Source organism: Telmatherina bonti, assembly GCF_933228915.1.
Source record: "Telmatherina bonti genome assembly, chromosome: 10".
NCBI classification, from domain to species: domain Eukaryota; kingdom Metazoa; phylum Chordata; class Actinopteri; order Atheriniformes; family Telmatherinidae; genus Telmatherina; species Telmatherina bonti.
In genome coordinates, this window is record NC_136628.1 from 22,325,053 (window position 1) to 22,345,621 (window position 20,569).

Below are 20,569 nucleotides of genomic sequence, written 5' to 3' on the forward strand. Positions count from 1 at the left end.
GCAGGTTTCATGCAGAATACAAGCACAAGTGGAAACTAGAGATTGTGGATTAAAAACCAAATATATAACTAATTTAAATAGTTTTGTTTTTCAGTTCTTTGTGTTTTCATTTTAAACAGCTGTACTGTAGGTTGATGACAAATGTAAAAAAATCTTTTTTTGTTATGGGAAACAAAAATCTCCTTTTCAGTCAACCTGAACATATTTTTGTACAGAAACCAAAGACTGGTCTTTTGATCCTTTTTCTTTCTCAATGCCTGCCGAGTCCTTCTCAATAGGGAAGTATCTGGCATGCTATTCCTATCTTAAATGTGAAGGGGTGCATGAGTCAAAAGGGCACATGGGCTTAGAGCACATGCTTACTCTGTCATAGCCGCTCTCTTTACTGGATCTATCCCTGGCATCTCTGGCACACATGGATTTGAAAGAAAGCTTCTTTAATTAAAAGTAAATGACACAAAGATGAAGGTAGAGATTCATTATGTAGTATTTAGAGTACTTCTTAATATCTGTGATAATCATACAGTGAAGACTTTCATTTTAAAAAATGCCACCCTCTAATCTCTTCTTCACAATGAAATGTAACTGTTTTTATCATTTAGGGGCCAAATTAATAGCTGGATTAGCCAAGTAAATCTAATGCATGGATTATCTTTGTTAATCCACGCATTAGGTGCAATTAAAGTCCCCTGTAACACATTAAATGCAAATAGGAATTGCTGAAGACAAACAACACTGTCACTTTATTCTGGTATGGTAACTGTGCGGCTGCTCGGGGACATTAAGTCAAAGTATGAGTCTTGGCTGATCTATTGAACTTGTGATATTCAATGTGGCTACTTGCCAAGCGATTCTGCAGAGAGGGCCCACTTTTTTCAGCAGAATAATGGAACGAAATTATTCAAATTTCCCTGATAATCACTTAAATATCAGCTGACTTTCTGATCTGGAGCAGAATTGTGGTTTGAGGTGCTCCCTTTTAATGAAAAGGGCACATATTTCCATAAAAAGTTGGTGTTGAATGTGCAAAAAATATCTGACAATGTTATATTTGGTAAAAAAAAAAAAAAAAATAAAAAAAAAAAAAAATATATACATATATATATATATATATATATATATATATATATATATATATATATATATATATATATATATATATATATATATATATATATATATATTGTGCACTTGATGGCTTTTATTCCCATTCCCAAAAAGAGGGTGATTGTCTTTATACCACATTAAAATGTGAATACGTGCATTGAGTTTGATTATGAGCATGAGTCAAGACCAGCATTTGGATATCATTCCCTGCAATTATTCATCATACGCAAGTGGCGGCTTTTCTTAACCACTCCCTCCTTTCTTAATCATCTTTGCCTCTGGTGCTGGAACACCTCCAGCCACTTGTCCGTGTCCTGCCCTCTGCTAAAATCTAATCTGCATTTACTACTCGGAGCGCTGGCAGCTTTTTCCTCTCATACCCACGCTCTGGAGAGCCGTAAGAAAACAGTCTAACGTTCATTTCATGATCTTAAATGGATTTAAAACACTGCACATCTTCAGAGGAATTTAACAAAATTTTTTGCCTTTTCTCAACAGTATTGCAGAGAAACCTATTCACCTCTCACTCTCATATGTAATTGGAAATAGACACGCGCTTGTATTTCCAAAGCAACAGGGTCTTGTGGCACCAGGGATTTCAAACTATGCACTGCTAGCTGGAAAAAAGCTCTCAATTTCAAATCAGCAGTACCTCATCAGCAGGAAATTACCCTTAAAAGTCTGTATCCTGGTTTACTAAAAGAAATAGCTAATGGAATTCAGCCTTTTAAGAAACCTTTTGACCACACACAGAAGAATGGAATATGTTGGTTGGAAAAAAAAGGAGCATCAAAGCTGAATTATTTTGCAAGTGCAGATTTTACAGATGCAAGAGTGAACAAACCCAACAATGTATGCTATATCAATTTTATTGTCCATAACACGTTGTTTCAGGAGAACTGTACACATAATGTATATCTTTACACGCACACAGTTCATTTTGTTGACACTTAGTGTCACAAACCAAGTCTTTTGAGTGTTGAAATTTTAAATTCCATTACATTCCACAGATTTCCCTTTGGTTACTCAGACCATCCTCTGGGCTTCATCCTGGCCTGCCCCCATTAGTGAATTCTTGTCAGTGAGCATCAGCCATAAATAACATCAGACAAGCATGCACATTCACACAGCCTCAGGAACAGAAGACATTTATCATGACTCAAGAAGTCAAGTAGCTAAATGCCTCAAATGCAAGTTCAGTCAACAATTTCCAACATTTTAATTGTGTTCTTTATTCTGGTGCTTTCTTGCACCAAAAATAAAATAAAATAAAATAAAATAAAATAAAATAAAATAAAATAAGCATTTTAAAAGCAACAAAGCATTACAAATAGTTTCTTTTTTTCTTTTTCCTTTTTAAATTTTTTTTTCTTTTTTACAAAATCCATTTATGACATTAAAATACACACCCAGTTGCCACATTTAATTAGGTACATAATCTGTTTATAGATACCAGATCTTTTGCATGGATTTTCTGTAACAGCATCAGGTCAGCATGAACAGGATGTTCCATGAAGCATTTCAAGCATATGATTTAATTCATGCCTAAAAGATAACAGGCAGCAGGCAAACAGAAAATGCTACCTGTGCATAAAATGAGCTGCAGACAATTAAGTGGCCGCTGAGTGTAAATATTCATCAGCTGAAAAGCACTTGTGCTTTGCAAATGTCTTAATGCTGTTGTCATTATTATGGTTGTTGTCACAGTCTTAAATATTGTCATGTAGATTGGGTTCTTCTTTGTAAACACAACAGAAGGTACATACACAACCACACTTTGCTTCTTTTTTTCTTTTTTTTTTTTTTGCTGCCATTCATCTGACAGCATGGCTTTCAATTACACTCCAAAGGCTTATCAGTTTATTTCATCTTTACAAAGGAAAGCTGCATATAATTGATCAGTGTTGCACCCTTCTAGTTGTCAGCAAATAAAGTCATGCTGTTAAATAATGCATTAATGGCCACCACATACATACAAAGAGAAACAAACAAACATAAAAAAATTTAAAAAAAAGGGGGGGGGGGGGGGGGGGGGGGGGGGGAGCAACTATTGTATCATGAATGTGTCTGTACAAAATCAATGAAGAGCAATTTGTCACAGTTGACATGTTGATCATTTGTCTCCCATATCATCTTGTAAAAACTATATATGTGTGTAAGATTCCTCTAGTTTGGGAGTTTTGATAACATTTTTCTCTTTTTTTTTTTTCTTGTTTTTTTTAACTGATAACCAGGTTTCTGCATGCAAAACAGTATTAGAATATTCAATTTGCTTCATGTAGTTTACTTTGTCTGTTTGTAAACTTGCTTCATCTGAGGAGTCATGATTCAATTAATCTGATTAAATTCCAACCTCTGATGGGATTTCTTGTGTTCTATAGGATGTCATTTGGTTCAAATAATTAAAATAGCGGAAATTATTACACATGCCTAAAAGTTAAAATATTTGCTTCTCTAATGCTACTTCTCTCCAAACTGTGGAAAGAAAAAGTCCAAATTAACAAGGAATTATTCCAGGAGATGGCAACCATGCATGGATGTTGAGCGCAGCATTTTCGGGAACGTGTGAAAGGGTCTATTATAACATGACGCAGAGTTTTAATAGGCAGGCACTGAGTATGTCACCTCATTGAGCATAGCACTCAACAGGATTAGTTGCACAGAAAAACCTTAGCTTTTCTCACAGAGCGGCAGCCTTTACTGCATGTTTGCTTGTACGTTTATTTTTCTGGCAAAGATGTATTAAAACTTTAGTGAGCAAATTGAGAAAAAGCCTTTTTAAGTTTTTGCCATGATAGCAATAAACTTATGTGCTATTTGTTTGTTTTTCTTTTGTCAGGTACTGAAATGTTATAATTCATTCACAGTCATTGCACAACCACATTAGTAGCTTCATTTGTTGCGATGCACTCAACACTGCTGCAGCACATCTCACTTGGTGTAAACATACTCCTGCTTGGCAGTCAAACACCAGGATGTCTTCTTTTATAAAATAAGGAGTCAGGCACTAAAGAAGGTGCCAACAACTCAAAATGTCAGGACTTGTCATATGATTTAGAGGGCTAAATAATTACATTGCTGGAATGTAGACAAGCCCCCGTCTGTAATTCGCAGCGGAGTGGTTGGGTTCAAGCTGTGAGGTTGTGCTTTACTGTAAGTGATGAGAAACAGCATTTCAATCACATTCAGGTTGAAAACCAGTTAAGCTAGTGAGCTGTTTGGTGAAATGGAGAAACAGTAAAGGTGCAGATAGGGAGCATATGACAGAGAACATGAATGAACATAGTTACACAATTCTGACATATAACGGAAAAAAAAATCCACAAAGGAAAAAAAAGATAATATTTGTTCTTCTGTTTCATCAATTGCGTCTTCTGTCTGAGGTCTGCTTACAAACTTATGCACAATAAGGTAGCAAAAACCTTTAAAAGACAATTGTCCTGAATATGTAGAAAGAAGCAACATGGAGGCAAACAAGGTTTGCTGAACGGGCTCACAATAAATAGAAACCATGGCACTTGCCGTCTTATGTTAGTTTACTTTGACACTACTGTATTATCTGTAAGGCAGTTTCTTTGAGTGAAACAAAGACATTAAGGGAGTAAAGGTGGTTTTCAGATTTTCCCCTGCAACATCATGACAAAGTGTATGTACATCTTACCTCCTTCACCTATACACATTTCTTTGGTTTAAACTGAAGTCTTACTTCCCTCCAAGTGCATCTAAAACATCCTCCAGATGTTTAAACAAGAGTTTTGTTTTTTTTACATATTAACATAGCTTTAAATTTTTTTGTTGTTTAGCACTCCCACCCTTTCAGTGACGTGTTGATATCACTTCTTTCTTTGCAATGAAATGAATGTCCCAAACCCTTGCCATGAGGATTGCAATGTCACTTAACATATTTTCTTTATTCAGTCCCAACTTCTCAACAGAAAAACTATTTCTACCTCTTTTCTGCCTTTTTTTCCCTATACTAGAGATATAATCTGTGTCCATTTCACAATTTTTTGACTTATGAATATTTAGGGTATGAATTTGAGCTCTGCATTTGTTACAGTACCATTATTGACTTATGGCTTTGCACATTTACCCTGTTTAAGAGGACTCAAATGTTCTGCAAAGTAAATTTCGTTGTTAAAAAAAACATTTTATGCACTGTTTGTTAAGCCATTGTTTGAGATTTGTTTTGTGCAATTTAAAGTCAAGTCCATCACTGTACACTTTAAAAGGAGTGTGCCCAAAGTGATGCAAAAAATGTGCCAAGTATGCAAGAGTCTGTTTTAGATGCACTTTGCGAATGTAGCGAGTTAATGGGAAGAGAGGTTAAGCAATATCCAATAACAAACAGTTAACTGCGTGCGGTTATTGAGTTTCAAATATATAAAAAACAACATTTTGAATACATCTCCAATAACAATATACCACAATTAAAAACCACACTGACACTAATTTACAAAATATCCCTTTGAAAAGTCTTCAGACTCCTTCATTCGGCAGCTAATCAACTGCTAATGTTTTGGACAAGTGTATATCACGACAAAATGTTTGATAGGCACCCTGAGATGGGAATACAGATATGAGCTGTATGTTTTAAACAATCCACATTGTTTGAAACACTCCAAGAGGTGATTGATGTCCCCATTTCGAAACATTGATTTCCAACTCCTTACACTTTCACCAACCTAATCTGCTTGTTTAACTGAGATTATATCCACAGTGAAAGCATCAAAATGCATCCCTGGTAAATTAGGTATTTTTATTTTGAAATAAATAAATTACTTTCACAAAGATGAATCACGACTAAATGAAAGGCTAAAATTTGCATAAGTATTTCAGAGTGAAGACACCACATACTGTGCAGCATATGATGTAGCAGGCAGAGGAACTTGGTCTGTATTGCATGCCAGAGATGAGTATGTTTAAAAATGTACTTTTTTAAGTGGGAATTAGTAATAAAATATTCTAAATCTGTTTACTTATTGTGTATATTGGAGATCAGCTTCATTAATACCCTTAACACCAGTTTGTAAGTTATTAATATAATGTGACATCTTAAAATACGGCTGTATTAAGGAGATGGAGTCAGTTAAGCAGATGTCACTTACATATCTTAGACTGTGAGACCCACAGTGTTAAAAATTGCATAGCAAAGTGTTAGTGTGCATAAAGAATCATTCCTATGCAGCTGCACTCGGCTATTTGGTAAAAATGTAAATAGTTATTGCATTTAGATCTTTCTAATAAGTTGACATCAGTGTATGGGCCTCCTCTGTACTGTCAGACTGGGATGCTCTATGAACAATCTCCTGTGGTGGAGGAAGTACTTTGATCTTCTATGTAAAAACAACAGCGTTGTGATCTACTATAGGGATCAAAAAAGTAATCACACTGTAGAGCTGCCCTTTTCAGAATGGCATCATATTATCTTACTGCTTAATAATGATTAGTGAGGAATTAAAGCTGAACTCGTTAACTGGAATAAAATGAACTTCTTGCCAGATCTGCTGAAGTTGACTGTGCCCTGACAGTAATACATGAAACAGACAAGACAGTTAAATACATAGAAAAAGGCGTAGGGTGGTGGTGGGGTCCTCTATTTCTCATCTAATCTGAACACACCATATCTATTTAAAATCACTTCCACTTATACAGTTGTACTGGCCTCCTGGGGCATGACAGCCTTCTCCACAGGAAGGAATTTAAATTTGAAGCTAAAGCACAGTAGAGAGGGGGCAAAAGGGACCTGAAATATGTATTTTCAATTTCCTAACCTGGCTCCACTTCTTTTTTTTCTTCTGCTTTAGTATCTGGCATGTCATCCAAAATCTTCTACTTAACTTAATAAACCATTTTGTTGTCCACCTCTTGTATTATTTAACTCTCTCAATGTTTTGCAGTAAAATTACTTGCAGCAGTGGGACGTTCAGGTAAGGTCCTGTAAAGGTGGATGGAAGCAGCAGCAATAATAGACGTGTGGGCATCCTACGCCTGCCACATCAAATGCATATATGACTTTCAAAACATAAAATTATGTTAAACATTAGCACCTATCACATGATATTGGTGCTAATTTTGACTTTATTTGTGTCAACCATGAGCAAACTATTATCCTGAATTGATTAACTATAGTTATTTATTACTAAGTATTTGTTTCTGGTTCTTTCAGTGCAAGGTCAGTCTATGGGCAGTATAAAGTATATGCTACTGCAGCATTTAGGCTAGGTGTATAGATCTGACCATGTTACTGCCACCATGTAAAACTTGATCCTACACTATAAACCACTGATAGACTCATTCCCTCCTTTACTAAGCTACAGTTTTCAGGTGAGGCGAGTTGAATTGTTTGAGGCTTTTGAAGTTACTAAAGAGAGGTGTGTGTTTACTAGTGGTGATTACCTTCTTCTGTGAAATATGTCTTAAATTCTACAGCAGCAGACATTAAAGGATATCACATTTTAAATGTAATATTAAAGTACGATTCAGATTAACAGAGTAACAATAACAAAATAAAACTGTAATGCATAGCTCAGTTCTCCCAGACAACATGTTTCTAAAGGGTTTACTCTCTTGATGCAAATCACAATTTTAAAAAAGGAAAACACTGGAAAACATCTCGGCAGCGCTTTAACCCTTTTAATGCTGTATGCATCATATTTGATTCATACAGTTTCTCTGACTATTTTTTATAAAAGCTTTGCTCAAAACTCTGTTATATGCAGTCTGATACTTGTCTTTTTTATCTTAATACTGTTGCATTATAGTAATTTTGACATCACCTGGTAATAAACAGTAAATATATAAAAATGTTTTTTTTTTTAATTTTGTTTTATTTTTGTTACATTTGGTTAAAGGGAAAACTTAGGACTTCAGATTAAAAAAAAAAAGTGAATTTTTTCTCAGTTTTTTTTTCTTGAGTCTGGTTTTAAATTGAAAGTTTTTGGTTTGTTTTTCAAAAAAAAAACCTCAGCCATGAATTGGGTAACTGTTTATATCCTACCTGTAAAGTTGAAAACAAAGCCATGTCTTTCAGTTTAATCTGTTAATTGTTACTCTTTAGCTGCACAACTGCCTGGATATCACATAAAACAGGAATTACCATTCGAAAGGCTTGAAGAATCCAGATTTCATTCTTTGTTTACTCGATCTCTGACTGATTCGTTGTTGTTGAGCGGCGGAGGTGGTGACTGCTTGCTCCTCATGCTCCTCCCGTCTGTGGCAGCTCTCGATGTCTCCGTCACAAAAAGCCGAGTCACCCAGACAGAGGTGACAATGCGTTTGTACTCATTCCTGAAATTCCTGTTAAGTAAACCATAGATGATGGCATTCAGACAGCTATTGAAGTAGGCCATGAAGTAGCTCACCACAAAAAGCCACTCAGGGATGCGAGGGGCCACACGGGTTGGATCTATTGCTACCGCCAAGCCTATTAGGTTAAGTGGGGCCCAGCAGATGGCGAACAACACAAATACCACAAACATAGTGATGAAATTCCGCAAGTCACTTGGTCTGAGGCGAGGGCTCTCTTCAGTCTTCACTTTACGCCGAACCTGCACATGGATGGAACATAAAAAATAGAAATAGGATGTAATTAGGCTTATCTCACCTCTCTCTGCCTCATTGTTAGAAGCACAAAAACAGACACAGATACCCACATATTAAATACTTCAAGGGATCTGGTCCATTTATTTGGTTATTGAACATATCAGCTAAAATAACAAACACTAACTTTGACTAATCTTGTACAGTTTTCACAGTTTGCTTTACTTGTACTTACTAGTAATCAAATAAGAATGATTGGCATATTTAGTTAGTGTCCTCTGGTAGATAAAAGATTACTCATCCAGTGACAGAGATAAAACATGCAATTTGTGTGCTTTCTTAATTAAAGGCAGAGTTTGAATGGGGTTTGCACCTAATGAGAAAACTTACCTGAATCACAAGAACCCAAATGCGTAGATAGCAAAAGGTAACTACTGCAATGGGGACCAGGAAGTGAACCACCACTACGGCCACTGTGTAGGAACTGCTGACATTCTGGGCAAAGGTGCAGGAATAGACCCGCGGGTCATAGCGCAGAGAACCAACAAAGAAATTCGGGACAATGGCCACGATTGTAAGCACCCAAATTAAGGCAACAAACAGCAAAGTGTTGCGATAGCTGTACAGTCGGCTGTAAGAGAAGGAGTGACAGATGTAGCAGTATCTGTTCACTGCAATCCCAGTGATGTTGAAAATAGAACCAATGACACTCAGCCCCATCAGGAAACCACTGACCTGAACAGAAAAACAAAGAGACGGGGGTGGTTGAGTCAGACCATATTAGGAGCGTACTTATTGTTGCTGCAGCGCTAGTAAAGAGAAAAGGAAAAAAAAAACATGAGCGATGTGATCTTACCATGCATTGTGTGTTCCCCAGTGCCCATCCGTCATGGAAGAGAGCATAGAGGACCAGGGGATAGGGGTAGAAGGCTACCACAAGGTCAGCAAATGCCAGACTCACCACGAACACATTACCTAGAGAGGAAGACACAGAGACAATCTCAGTTCTCCTAGATATATTTACAAAACCTCCAACAATTGTCGAATGAGTCATATTGTGTTATACCAGGCATAATTGTAATGTTCCATTAACACTGGATTTATCCTCTAATGTCTATAATGATTTTGATGATTTCACCCCTAATCTTCTCAACAAAGCATGTCAATCTCCCTGCAAACACTCATGCTTTAACTTAACAGACAATGCACAAATCCATCTAGAAAATTGTACAACATATCCTATTTTGTTTCATTATTGTTTATAGCTATTAAGAATTACAACATAAATCCTTAAATCAGGAGTAATTGTTCATATCGTGTATGTGGATTGTCCAAATCAAGCAAATACCCGACTGTTGCATAGGGTGCAATTTTCAATGTGCCTATCTCAGCACGTCCAGCTTGGTGTGATTGTTGGCAGGGAATGCCAAGATTACAAAAGGTGGGTAGCCTCTGCCTGACAGCCGACTGCCTCGCCCCAGACAAAGTTTTATCAGGCCTGGCAGAGTCTCTGTTTTGAAAGAGTGGAAGGACAAGCGTGTGGACACAGCACTCGGGGCATGCAGGCCGTTTTTCATCTTGCTGCTCCGAAACGTAATCCAAAGAGTATTGTGTTCACAAAATCCAGTTGGTGTGCCACATAATTGACACAATGCCTTGCTGACTATTAGTAGAGTGGGAGGCAGAGCCTTTGGCTATCAGGCCCCTCTCTTATGGAATAAGCTCCCAGTTAGTGTTCGGGAAGCAGACACCCTCCCCATCTTTAAGACTACGCTGTAGACTTATCTTTTTGATAAGTCCTATAGTTAGGGATCATTAGCATCCCTTAGTTATGCTGCTATAGGTTTAGACTGCTGAGGGACATTTCCTGATACGCTGAGCTTCTTTCTCTCTCTCTTTACCTCTTTCTTTTACCCCCCCCCCCCCCCCCCCCCCCCCCCCCCCCCCCCCCCCCACCCCCCAATAACAGTGTTGCATCATTAAAGGGGTCCTATTATGGTATTTCGAGTTTTCTGGGCTTTCTACAGTGTTACAGTGTTGAATCCTTATGTGAACGGCACTGTTTTTTATCACCTAAACGCATGTTTGAGTTTGAGTTCCAGCACTCGCGCCGTTCGGTTTCCATGGCGATGAAAAACGCATCGTTTTAGAAAGTTTTTTCTACTTCAAAATCCTTGTTACATCCCGGGGGATAAGGTTTGGTGATTGGTTACCTTCTACTGGTTAACAAGGGCATGTACAAATACATCAGGCGGGTGGAAAACGTCGGATAAAGTTATTTCGAATGATGGCTGGTGAGTTTACCAAAGAGAGACATCCTGCTGCATTCGTTGCTGTGGGTTGCTGTTTTCCACTTTGTTTTCAGGGTCTGATTCAGGTTCCAACATGTAGGGCTGTATGCTATGTGTTGACATTGTATTTTTTTTTTTTTTTTTTGAGTTCATATTAGCCTAATCCTTCTGTTTATGAGATGTTACAATGACGGTGAAAGCAGTTGCGGTGCGCGCTCCCGATGTAGTGCAGTGGTGGGAGGCGGGGCTTAATGCGGAAGATGGCATTAAGCCCCGCATTAAGCCCCGCGGGCTTAAAATCCACTTGTTTTGGCCACAGGCTGATCTGACAGCCTACGGAGAGAGTCGGTCTGAAGTAAATAAAACAATTTGTGACAATAACTCGATCAATCCCAGCCCTTCAGGTCTCAGAAATAAAAATAAATTAGCCTGAAATGCACATAATAGTTCCACTTTAACATGTATGTCTCCTGTCTCAGCAGGTCTCCCTGACTGGGATTAACAGTCTGTTGTCTGTTGTCTTTCTGTCCTTTTACTCCCACACAGCAGAGGCAGATGGCTGCCTGTCCTTGAGCCGGGTTCTGCTGGAGGTTTCCTTCCTGTTAAAAGGGAGTTTTTTCCTTCCCACTGTTGCCAGTGTGCTTACTCAGGATGGGAGATTGAGTTGGAGCCTCCAACTCAATCTGTGGGTTTCCTTATATAGGCTATTATGAATTGGCTTTCATTATGTTCTTTTTTTCCTGTCTGTAAAGCGCCTTGAGATGGCATTGCAGTGATTTGAAGCTATATAAATAAAGTTGAATTGAATTTAATTGAATCACTGAAGTTACCCGCATATTTCCTTATTTAAACTGCTTCATTTCTTTTAGCTGCTTATTTAGCCACCCAAGCTATTGGTTGTCTTGTGGCATTACAGGTGTGAATGATATACTCACAACACTCACACACTCATGGTACCACCCCTCCTGGCAGCCCATTTACCTGTGTGTTTGTGCTCTTTTATTGTTTGCCTTTGGAGGATGCATTACAGTAAAGGGCAGGCAGTTGAAGAATAACCTGATCTAAAATCACAGTCTCGATCACTGGCCCACCTCCAGGTTCTTTGGAGGTTATGTTAGCGAAAATAACATCAATAAAATTGCAAGCCAATTCTGGAGAGCACCTCCTCCATGGTGTTTGGGGCAGATTGAAAAGTTCTTATTGTGCACAGGCAGTCATGTCCCTTATGATCACAATTAGAATAATCAAGTTGGTTTCATAATTATATGTTTTAGTACATAAAGATGGTCTTTTTCTGTTGTTTTTAACCAGGTTTGTTTGAAACTATTTACTTTTTTTTCCTTCTGACTTTTTCCGTTTTTTTCTTTATTCTTTTTTCATGTATTTTTTCATGTTTGATTTTTTTTTTCTCTTTGGTATTGTTTGCCTAAAAGAGTATGTCTAATCCAAAACATTAAGGCTCATGTCAACTCCTTATGTTCCATTTTTTACTGATTGTAAGGTTTTCCATCCATCGATTTTCTCAACCGTTTAGTCCAATTAAGGGGTTGGAACCTGGAGTTTGTCTAAGCAGTCATTGGGTGAGAGGCAGGGTACACCCTGAACAGGTTGCCAGTCCATTGCATTAACGTAAAGTTTTGTTGACAATATTTTATCATGTATACCTGTCGTTTTAAGAGTTCAATCAAAATATAAAACAAGCCCTGCTGATCTTTGGTTTGACAGTTGTAGAGCCTCACAGGTTAGCCTCCAGACAATAAAATGTCAAACTTTAGAGCAGAAATAAATACCATCTGGTCAGAAAAGAGTTTTTATTATTATTTTTTTGTTTGCGTGTTTGTTTGTTTTTCATTTTTATAATTCGCTACTTTAAATCATCAAGACATACAATTCAGCTTGTCGGTAAAGTTCTTTTCAGACATGCAGTGGTTTCCATAAACTGGAAGGCAAATCAAAATGTGTCATGTTTGAATTACCCTCATATTGCCTTTTTGTGACATTTTAACAATGGCAATCTGATTCGATTGGGCGTATTAACATATACATATCCACTTCCACACAGCATGAACTGCAGCAGTCCCAGTAACAGACAGACATTTAGCAGCGGTGGGTTAATTTTGCACATAATTAGCTTACAGACGTGTCTGACAAGCTGAGTTATTCAATGAACACATTTTCCTTAAGTATAATAATTAAATGTAAGCCCTTGTAGTGTTCTTAAATGAAAGAGACAACTGTTTAATACTATTTGAGCAGCACCTGAAATATTGACTTTCTGCTCAATTCTTTGTCTAGATTTTTACTGTCTCTATCCACCACTGCTTTGTTTGACATAATACAGTGTCATAAATAATGAGATAATTTTTAAAGCATTGGATTGGAGCATTTTATCATGATAACTTTTTCTACACTTAAGGAGGTGATCTATGCTAGATGTTCATCAGTAATAAAATCCTAATGTATGTACCACTGACAGCTCTATGGCTCAAGTATTTAGAGAACACGCACTTCCAAACCATATCAAGATAACTATGGAACTCATTTTAACACTTAGAAAAAAAGAACTGCAATATTGAGGTAATTTTTCATAAAAATAATTCAAATTAAGGTTGGACTTTAGTGTGTAAATTGCGATATATTACTAAATTACCTCTTGAAAAACATTCACTGCAGCCTGCATTCCAAACCATGTGGAACTTTTGTTAATGCACGATTTCCTGATATACCAATTGTATTGACGAATACATCAGAACTAGGCTGTCTTCTTCCAGCCTAATTTCAGCACAACATTTTTAGTCAATGTTTTAGAGTGAGTTTTGAGTATCATTTACACTTCTCACTAAAGTGTATTTGCTACACAAGCCCCTCCCATGTCCAAAGCCACTGACTACAGCCTCCGTCCCCACACGGCAGCCTCACTCAGCTCCAAGCTGCATTCAGAGCTCAATGACCAGGCTGATCCCATCCTGGCTTATGTCTTAAAAAGTTAAAAGTACTGTAATGAGTTTCAAACTAGGTTAGTGAAAAGCCAGAGCTGTTGGTTTTAGTACTTAAAATGACAGTAACTTTAGGTCTGTTCCGTTCTGCCCAGGGATGTTTTCTGTCTTTTCCTACTGTTTTTTTATTTGAAATGCAATAAATGCATTTCCAAGCTTGACTTTAAAATATTAATGTCTGTGTCTATTATGGAATTCAGTCTTCTACTAATGCCTATTTAATTAAGAAAACAATGTTGCTATGCATTTAGAATGTGATTAATCAATATTAAATAATTTCAAACCCTGTAACTAATCTAAATAATTTTTTTAATTAAGTCCAACCCCGAATTCAAATTATTAACAAAATTTTCCAATTTTATGGTCAGTCAACAATGTTTATCAATCCTACTTCAACATGTAATTTATTAAATTTAGAATGGATTACATAACATTCAAAAATTAAAGTTCGATGTTTTACAACTACTGTAGAGTTCATTCAGAGTGTTGTTTTTATTGATCTCTTTACTTGTCTTCTTGGGCATTATAGCAGCAGAATGATGATCTGGCTACTGTGGTGTTTTTTCCTAACTGAAATTTAAATCAAGTAGAAACAATCGGAATCAAATTGATTTGGGACAAAAGCCAATCATCACAGCCCTAATATATACACATATTTATATACATAATATGTCCATACATATATATATATATATATATATATATATATATATATATATATATATATATATATATATATATATATATATATATATATATATATATTAGCTCTTAAACTCACGATTGGTGAAGGATTTTGTGTGTTGAGTCCTCATTCATCTCTCAAAGGATTTAAAGAAGCTTGTGGTGTCTACATTAATCATCTAACCATGTCAAAAGTGCATGAAGCACGCCAGTAATTTATTTATAGTTGTACCATAGCTGTGCCTAGCTTTCACGTTTTTTTCTGTAAGTGTAGAAAGTGCACACAGGGCTTCAGTGTCAACCTAGAAATGTCACTATGTACTGTAATTCACAAAGAGGAGACAATAATTCAGCACTTCCTGTGTGAAGTTATCAAGGGAACAGAAATATGCCCTCTTAGGTTGTGATCAATTGCTGTACATTTACTGTGTATTTACAACATTGCAGCATCTTAAAGCTCTTTAGAATAGCTATAAATTACAGTTAAATATATGTCTCTTGCATTTAAATTGAGACTTAATGCAATCAGCAAAGCGGTTATAGGTAATAAATAACTTGTCAGGATGAAACTGAACCAACTGTTCTACTCCATGTAAGTGTGTACTACACCTTTGTGCTTTGTAATAACAAATCTATAAGCCTTAGCTATATTAATTTAATTTAGCTTCATGATTGAATAAGATTTTCTGCATGCAGTGGGCTGTCTTAATGATCATGAATGCTGTGTTAGCACAGATGTAAAGCATGTAGAAAGCAGCATAGTACTTTAGAAGACATTATGGATTAAGAGGTAGAGACTGATCAACAGAACAGACCTCATTACAGCCAACATTTTTTTCCTTAAAGGTTTTACACAGGGATAACAAGTTATGTGCACATATATGTAGTAGTATAAGTTGTACTTACTGAAATTCATTATGTAAAACATGAAGTCACTAATAATTACAAAGTGTTGATACTCAAGTAATCAGAATGTAACAACTTGTTAGACTGAAGATGCAGGTATCTTTGGTCTTGACATAGATTTGTATTAAATTTTTATTTATTTGTTTACAGGTAAAGCTAAAGAATAGATGCTTGGATTAACTCAGTTTAAACAGCAATGAATAGAAAGAGAGAACCCCAAAGAATTCCACTATCATTGTGGAAATTACTGAAGACATTTATCAGTAGGAACTCTCGGTGTGTGGTGTCTGTGCATGTAGTTTCCAGTCACAACCATCCATCCATCCATCCATCCATCTTCTGCCGCTTATCCGGGGTCGGGTCGCGGGGGCAGCAGCCTAAGCAGGGAAGCCCAGACTTCCCTCTCCCCAGCCACATTTGCCAACTCTGCGGGGGGGATCCCGAGGCGTTCCCAGGCCAGCTGAGAGATGTAATCCCTCCAGCGTGTCCTGGGTCTTCCCCGGGGTCTCCTCCCAGTGGGACGTGCGTGGAACACCTCACCAGGGAGGCGTCCAGGAGGCATCCTGACCAGATGCCCGAGCCACCTCAACTGGTTCCTCTCGATGCGAAGGAGCAGCGGCTCTACTCTGAGCCTCTCCCGGATGACCGAGCTCCTCACCCTATCTCTAAGGGAGAGCCCGGCCACCCTGCGGAGGAAACTCATTTCAGCCGCCTGTATACGAGATCTCGTTCTTTCGGTCACGACCCACAGCTCATGACCATAGGTGAGGGTAGGAACGTAGATCGACTGGTAAATCGAGAGCTTCACCTTCTGGCTCAGCTCCTTCTTCACCACGACAGACCGGCGCAGAGCCCGCATTACTGCAGACGCCGCACCGATCCGTCTGTCGATCTCGCGCTCCATTCTTCCCTCACTCGTGAACAAGACCCCGAGATATTTAAACTCCTCCACTCCCGACCCGGAGAGGGCAATCCACCCTATTCCGGCTGAGGACCATGGTCTCAGATTTTGAGGTGCTGATTCTCATCCCAGCCGCTTCACACTCGGCCGCGAATCGCTCAAGCGAGAGCTGGAGATCACAACCAGATGAAGCCAACAGGACCACGTCATCCGCAAAAAGCAGGGACCCAATCCTGAGGCCACCAAGTCGGATCCCCTCAACACCTCGGCTGCGCCTAGAAATTCTGTCCATATAAGTTATGAACAGAATCAGTGATAAAGGGCAGCCTTGGCGGAGTCCAACCCTCACCGGAAACGAATCCGACTTACTACCGGCAATGCGGACCAAGCTCTGACACCTGTCGTACAGGGACCGGACAGCTCGTACAAGGGGGTCCGGTACCCCATACTCCTGGAGTATCCCCCACAGGAGCCCCCGGGGGACACAGTCGAATGCCTTCTCCAGGTCCACAAAGCACATGTAGACTGGTTGGGCAAACTCCCATGCCCCCTCCAGGACCCCAGAGAGGGTATAGAGCTGGTCCACTGTTCCGCGACCAGGACGAAAACCACACTGCTCCTCCTCAATCCGGGATTCGACTATCCGGTGGACCCTCCTCTCCAGGACCCCTGAATAGACCTTACCAGGGAGGCTGAGGAGTGTGATTCCCCTGTAATTGGAACACACCCTCCGGTCCCCCTTCTTAAAAAGGGGGACCACCACCCCAGTCTGCCAATCCAGCGGTACTGCCCCCGATGTCCACGCGATGCTGCAGAGGCGTGTCAGCCAGGACAGCCCCATAGCATCCAGAGCCTTAAGGAACTCCGGGCGGATCTCATCCACCCCCGGGGCCTTGCCGCCAAGGAGCTTTTTGACCACCTCAGCGACTTCAGCCCCAGAGATAGGAGAGTCCACCCCTGAGTCCACCAGCTCTGCTCCCTCATGGGAAGACGTGTTGGTAGGATTGAGGAGGTCTTCGAAGTATTCCCTCCACCGACCCACAACGTCCCGAGTTGAGGTCAGCAGCTCCCCACCTCCACTGTACACAGTATTGATGTAGCACTGCTTCCCCCTCCTGAGCCGCCGGATGGTGGACCAGAATCTCCTCGAAGCCATCCGGAAGTCTTTCTCCATGGCCTCGCCGAACTCCTCCCATGCCCGAGTTTTTGCCTCGGCAACAGCCGAAGCCGCATGCCGCTTAGCCCGTCGGTACCCATCAGCTGCCTGCATGGTCCCACAGGCCAAGAAGGCCCGATAGGACTCCTTCTTCAGCTTGACGGCATCCCTCACTGCTGGTGTCCACCAATGAGTCCTGGGATTACCGCCACGACAGGCACCAACGACCTTACAGCCACAGCTCCGGCTGGCCACCTCAGCAATAGAGGCACGGAACACAGCCCATTCGGACTCAATGTCCCCCGCCTCACTCGGGACATGTTCGAAGCTCTGCTGAAGGTGGGAATTGAAGCTCGCTCTGACAGGGGACTCAGCCAGACGTTCCCAGCAGACCCTCACAACACGTTTGGGCCTGCCAGCTCTGACCGGCTTCCTCCCCCACCATCTGAGCCAACTCACCACCAGGTGGTGATCAGTTGACAGCTCCGCCCCCCTCTTCACCCGAGTGTCCAAGGCATGTGGCCGCAGGTCCGACGATACGACTACAAAGTCGATCATCGAACTGCGGCCCAGGGAATCCTGATGCCAGGTGTACATATGAACACTCTTATGCTGGAACATGGTGTTCGTTATAGACAATCCATGACGAGCACAGAAGTCCAATAACAAAACACCATTTGGGTTCAGAGGGGGGGGACCATGCCTCCCAATCACTCCCCTCCAGGTCTCACTGTCATTGCCCACGTGAGCATTGAAGTCCCCCAGCAGAACAATGGAGTCCCCAGAAGGAGCACCCTCCAGCACTCCCTCCAAGGACCCCAGAAAGGGTGGGTACTCTGAACTGCTGTTCGGTGCATAAGCACAGACAACAGTCAGGACCCGTCCCCCCACCCGGAGGCGGAGGGGAACTACCCTTTCATCCACCGGGGTAAACCCCAACGTGCAGGCACCAAGCTGGGGGCTGATGAGAATGCCCACACCTGCTCGGCGCCTCTCACCATGAGCAACTCCAGAGTGGAAGAAGGTCCAGCCCCTCTCGAGGGTACTGGTTCCAGAGCCCAAGCCATGCGTTGAGGTGAGTCCAACTATATCTAGTCGGAACCGCTCAACCTCGCGCACAAGCTCAGGCTCCTTCCCCACCAGAGAGGTGACGTTCCACGTCCCTAGAGCCAGCTTCTGTAGCCGGGGATCGGACCGCCAGGGTCCCCGCCCCTTGCTGCCGCCCAGCTCACATTGCACCCGACCCCTACGGCTCCTCCCGCAGATGGTGAGCCCACGGGAGGTGGGGCCCATGTAACCATTTCGGGCTGAGCCCGACTGGGCCCCATGGCCGAAGGCCCGGCCACCAGACGCTCGCTCTCGTACCCCGCCTCCAGGCCTGGCTCCAGAGGGGGGTCCCGGTAACCCGCGTCCGGGCAAGGGAACATTCATGCCCAGGTTGGTCGTCATCATAGGGGTCTATGAGCCATGCTTGGTCTGGTCCCTCCCCTAGACACCTGTTTGCCATGGGTGACCCTACCAGGGGCATAAAGCCCCCGACAACATAGCTGCTAGGATCTTCGGGACGCACAAACCCCTCCACCACGATAAGGTGACGGCTCAGGGAGAGGCCAGTCACAACCTATAAATATATATATTGATAAGAAAAATGTCTAGTAAAAGTTTGGCTTTATGGGAAATGCACCATAATGAATTAAATTATATTCAGAGATTTCCTATCCAACTCTACTTCTTCTTTCCAGTGTTTTTGAATACAAATGGCTATATTTGTTAAGGTAAGGGTGAGTGGGGCTGCAATATTTAAAAACCCCCGTGGGCCCTAATAAGTGATAAAGCAAAAATAATCTTTACTGTCCAGAAAGATTCTAAATGTGTTATGTCTGATGTTCATGCATGTCCTAAATCAAATATTTATCAGGCATAGAAAAAACTCATACATGAAGAGTGGAGGGAGAGTTACACGCATCCATATGGAAATATAAGGACAAGACATTTAATCGCAAGAAAAATAGTTCTTGTGAAGGTTTTTATTATCTGGTAGCATCCAACTATCATGCAGAGCAGTTAAACTTACTTTTGACTTTCCCAAAGCAAAAGTACTTTCATGTCCTGTAGGGATTACTCAATTTAAACAAGAGTATCCATGACATATATAACATCTGCAGAAACTTATATGTGATGATAAGTAAATCATGTAAAATGAATAAATATAGCAGTTTTTATGGGGTTTTGTTGGTTTTTTTCATAGCAGTTCAGATCAGCTTCATGTAATTGTATATATTTAATAAGAAAAAGTATATATTTCAAAATAAAAAAAAAGAATATTATAACTAAACAGTCTTAAGAGTAGAATAAATAGGAGTAACATAATCACATAACCAAATTCAATGTGCAAAGAAGGAAAAAAAAAAATTTTTTTTGTAGGTATGTTGGAGACGATGTTGTTTCCTTTAAACTAAATTTAAGTTTATACAGAAGTTGTCAGCTGTCTTTGTAAAACAAACGTCTCTTCCATAAACTGTCAGCTAAAAATGTCTATATATAAAGCATTTCTGGTAAATTTGTGTGTTTTTCTCTTCTTTACGTATTCAACTACACCAACCTCAGCACCACAAAGTCAGAGTTCAGCTGCCTGCTCTCAGATTTATAAGGTGTTCAGGCCATTATCACAGAGCTGTCAAAAGCATTTTTTCATTCAAAAAGGTGCAAAACTGTGAAATGTGTCACCCATAAAATGACCCTGTGTTCCACTGCACTGACAAGATGAGAAATAACAATTGTTACCTGAGTTTTACTTCAGCTGTGCAGCTATTATCAGGCTTCAGATTCAGGTGGGTCTATGTTTATTTTGTGTTTGTTTCACTGAAAAAGCATTACTTACAGAGAAGAAAGGTAAAGCACATTTGTGTTTTGCTAAATTTACAGAGTAAATAATGATGAGATGATATTTTACTGTAAAAATGCAACAGATATTTAAAATACATTG

At 40.1% G+C, this 20,569-nt stretch overlaps 1 protein-coding gene across 1 annotated transcript in view; it reads right to left on the reverse strand.

Annotated features, from left to right (window-relative positions):
• Positions 1-8,234: 8,234 nt before the first annotated feature.
• Positions 8,235-20,569, reverse strand: part of mtnr1bb (melatonin receptor 1Bb) — a gene marked incomplete at its 3' end in the record, with an annotated part of 47,267 nt that continues 34,932 nt past the window's right edge. Inside the window, exons 2-4 of the mRNA XM_079248125.1 lie at positions 9,506-9,624; positions 9,040-9,384; positions 8,235-8,657 (exon numbers count right to left, since the gene is read on the reverse strand). Of these exons, the coding sequence (XP_079104251.1) occupies positions 8,235-8,657; positions 9,040-9,384; positions 9,506-9,624 (887 nt within the window). The remainder of the gene's footprint in view (positions 8,658-9,039; positions 9,385-9,505; positions 9,625-20,569) is intronic.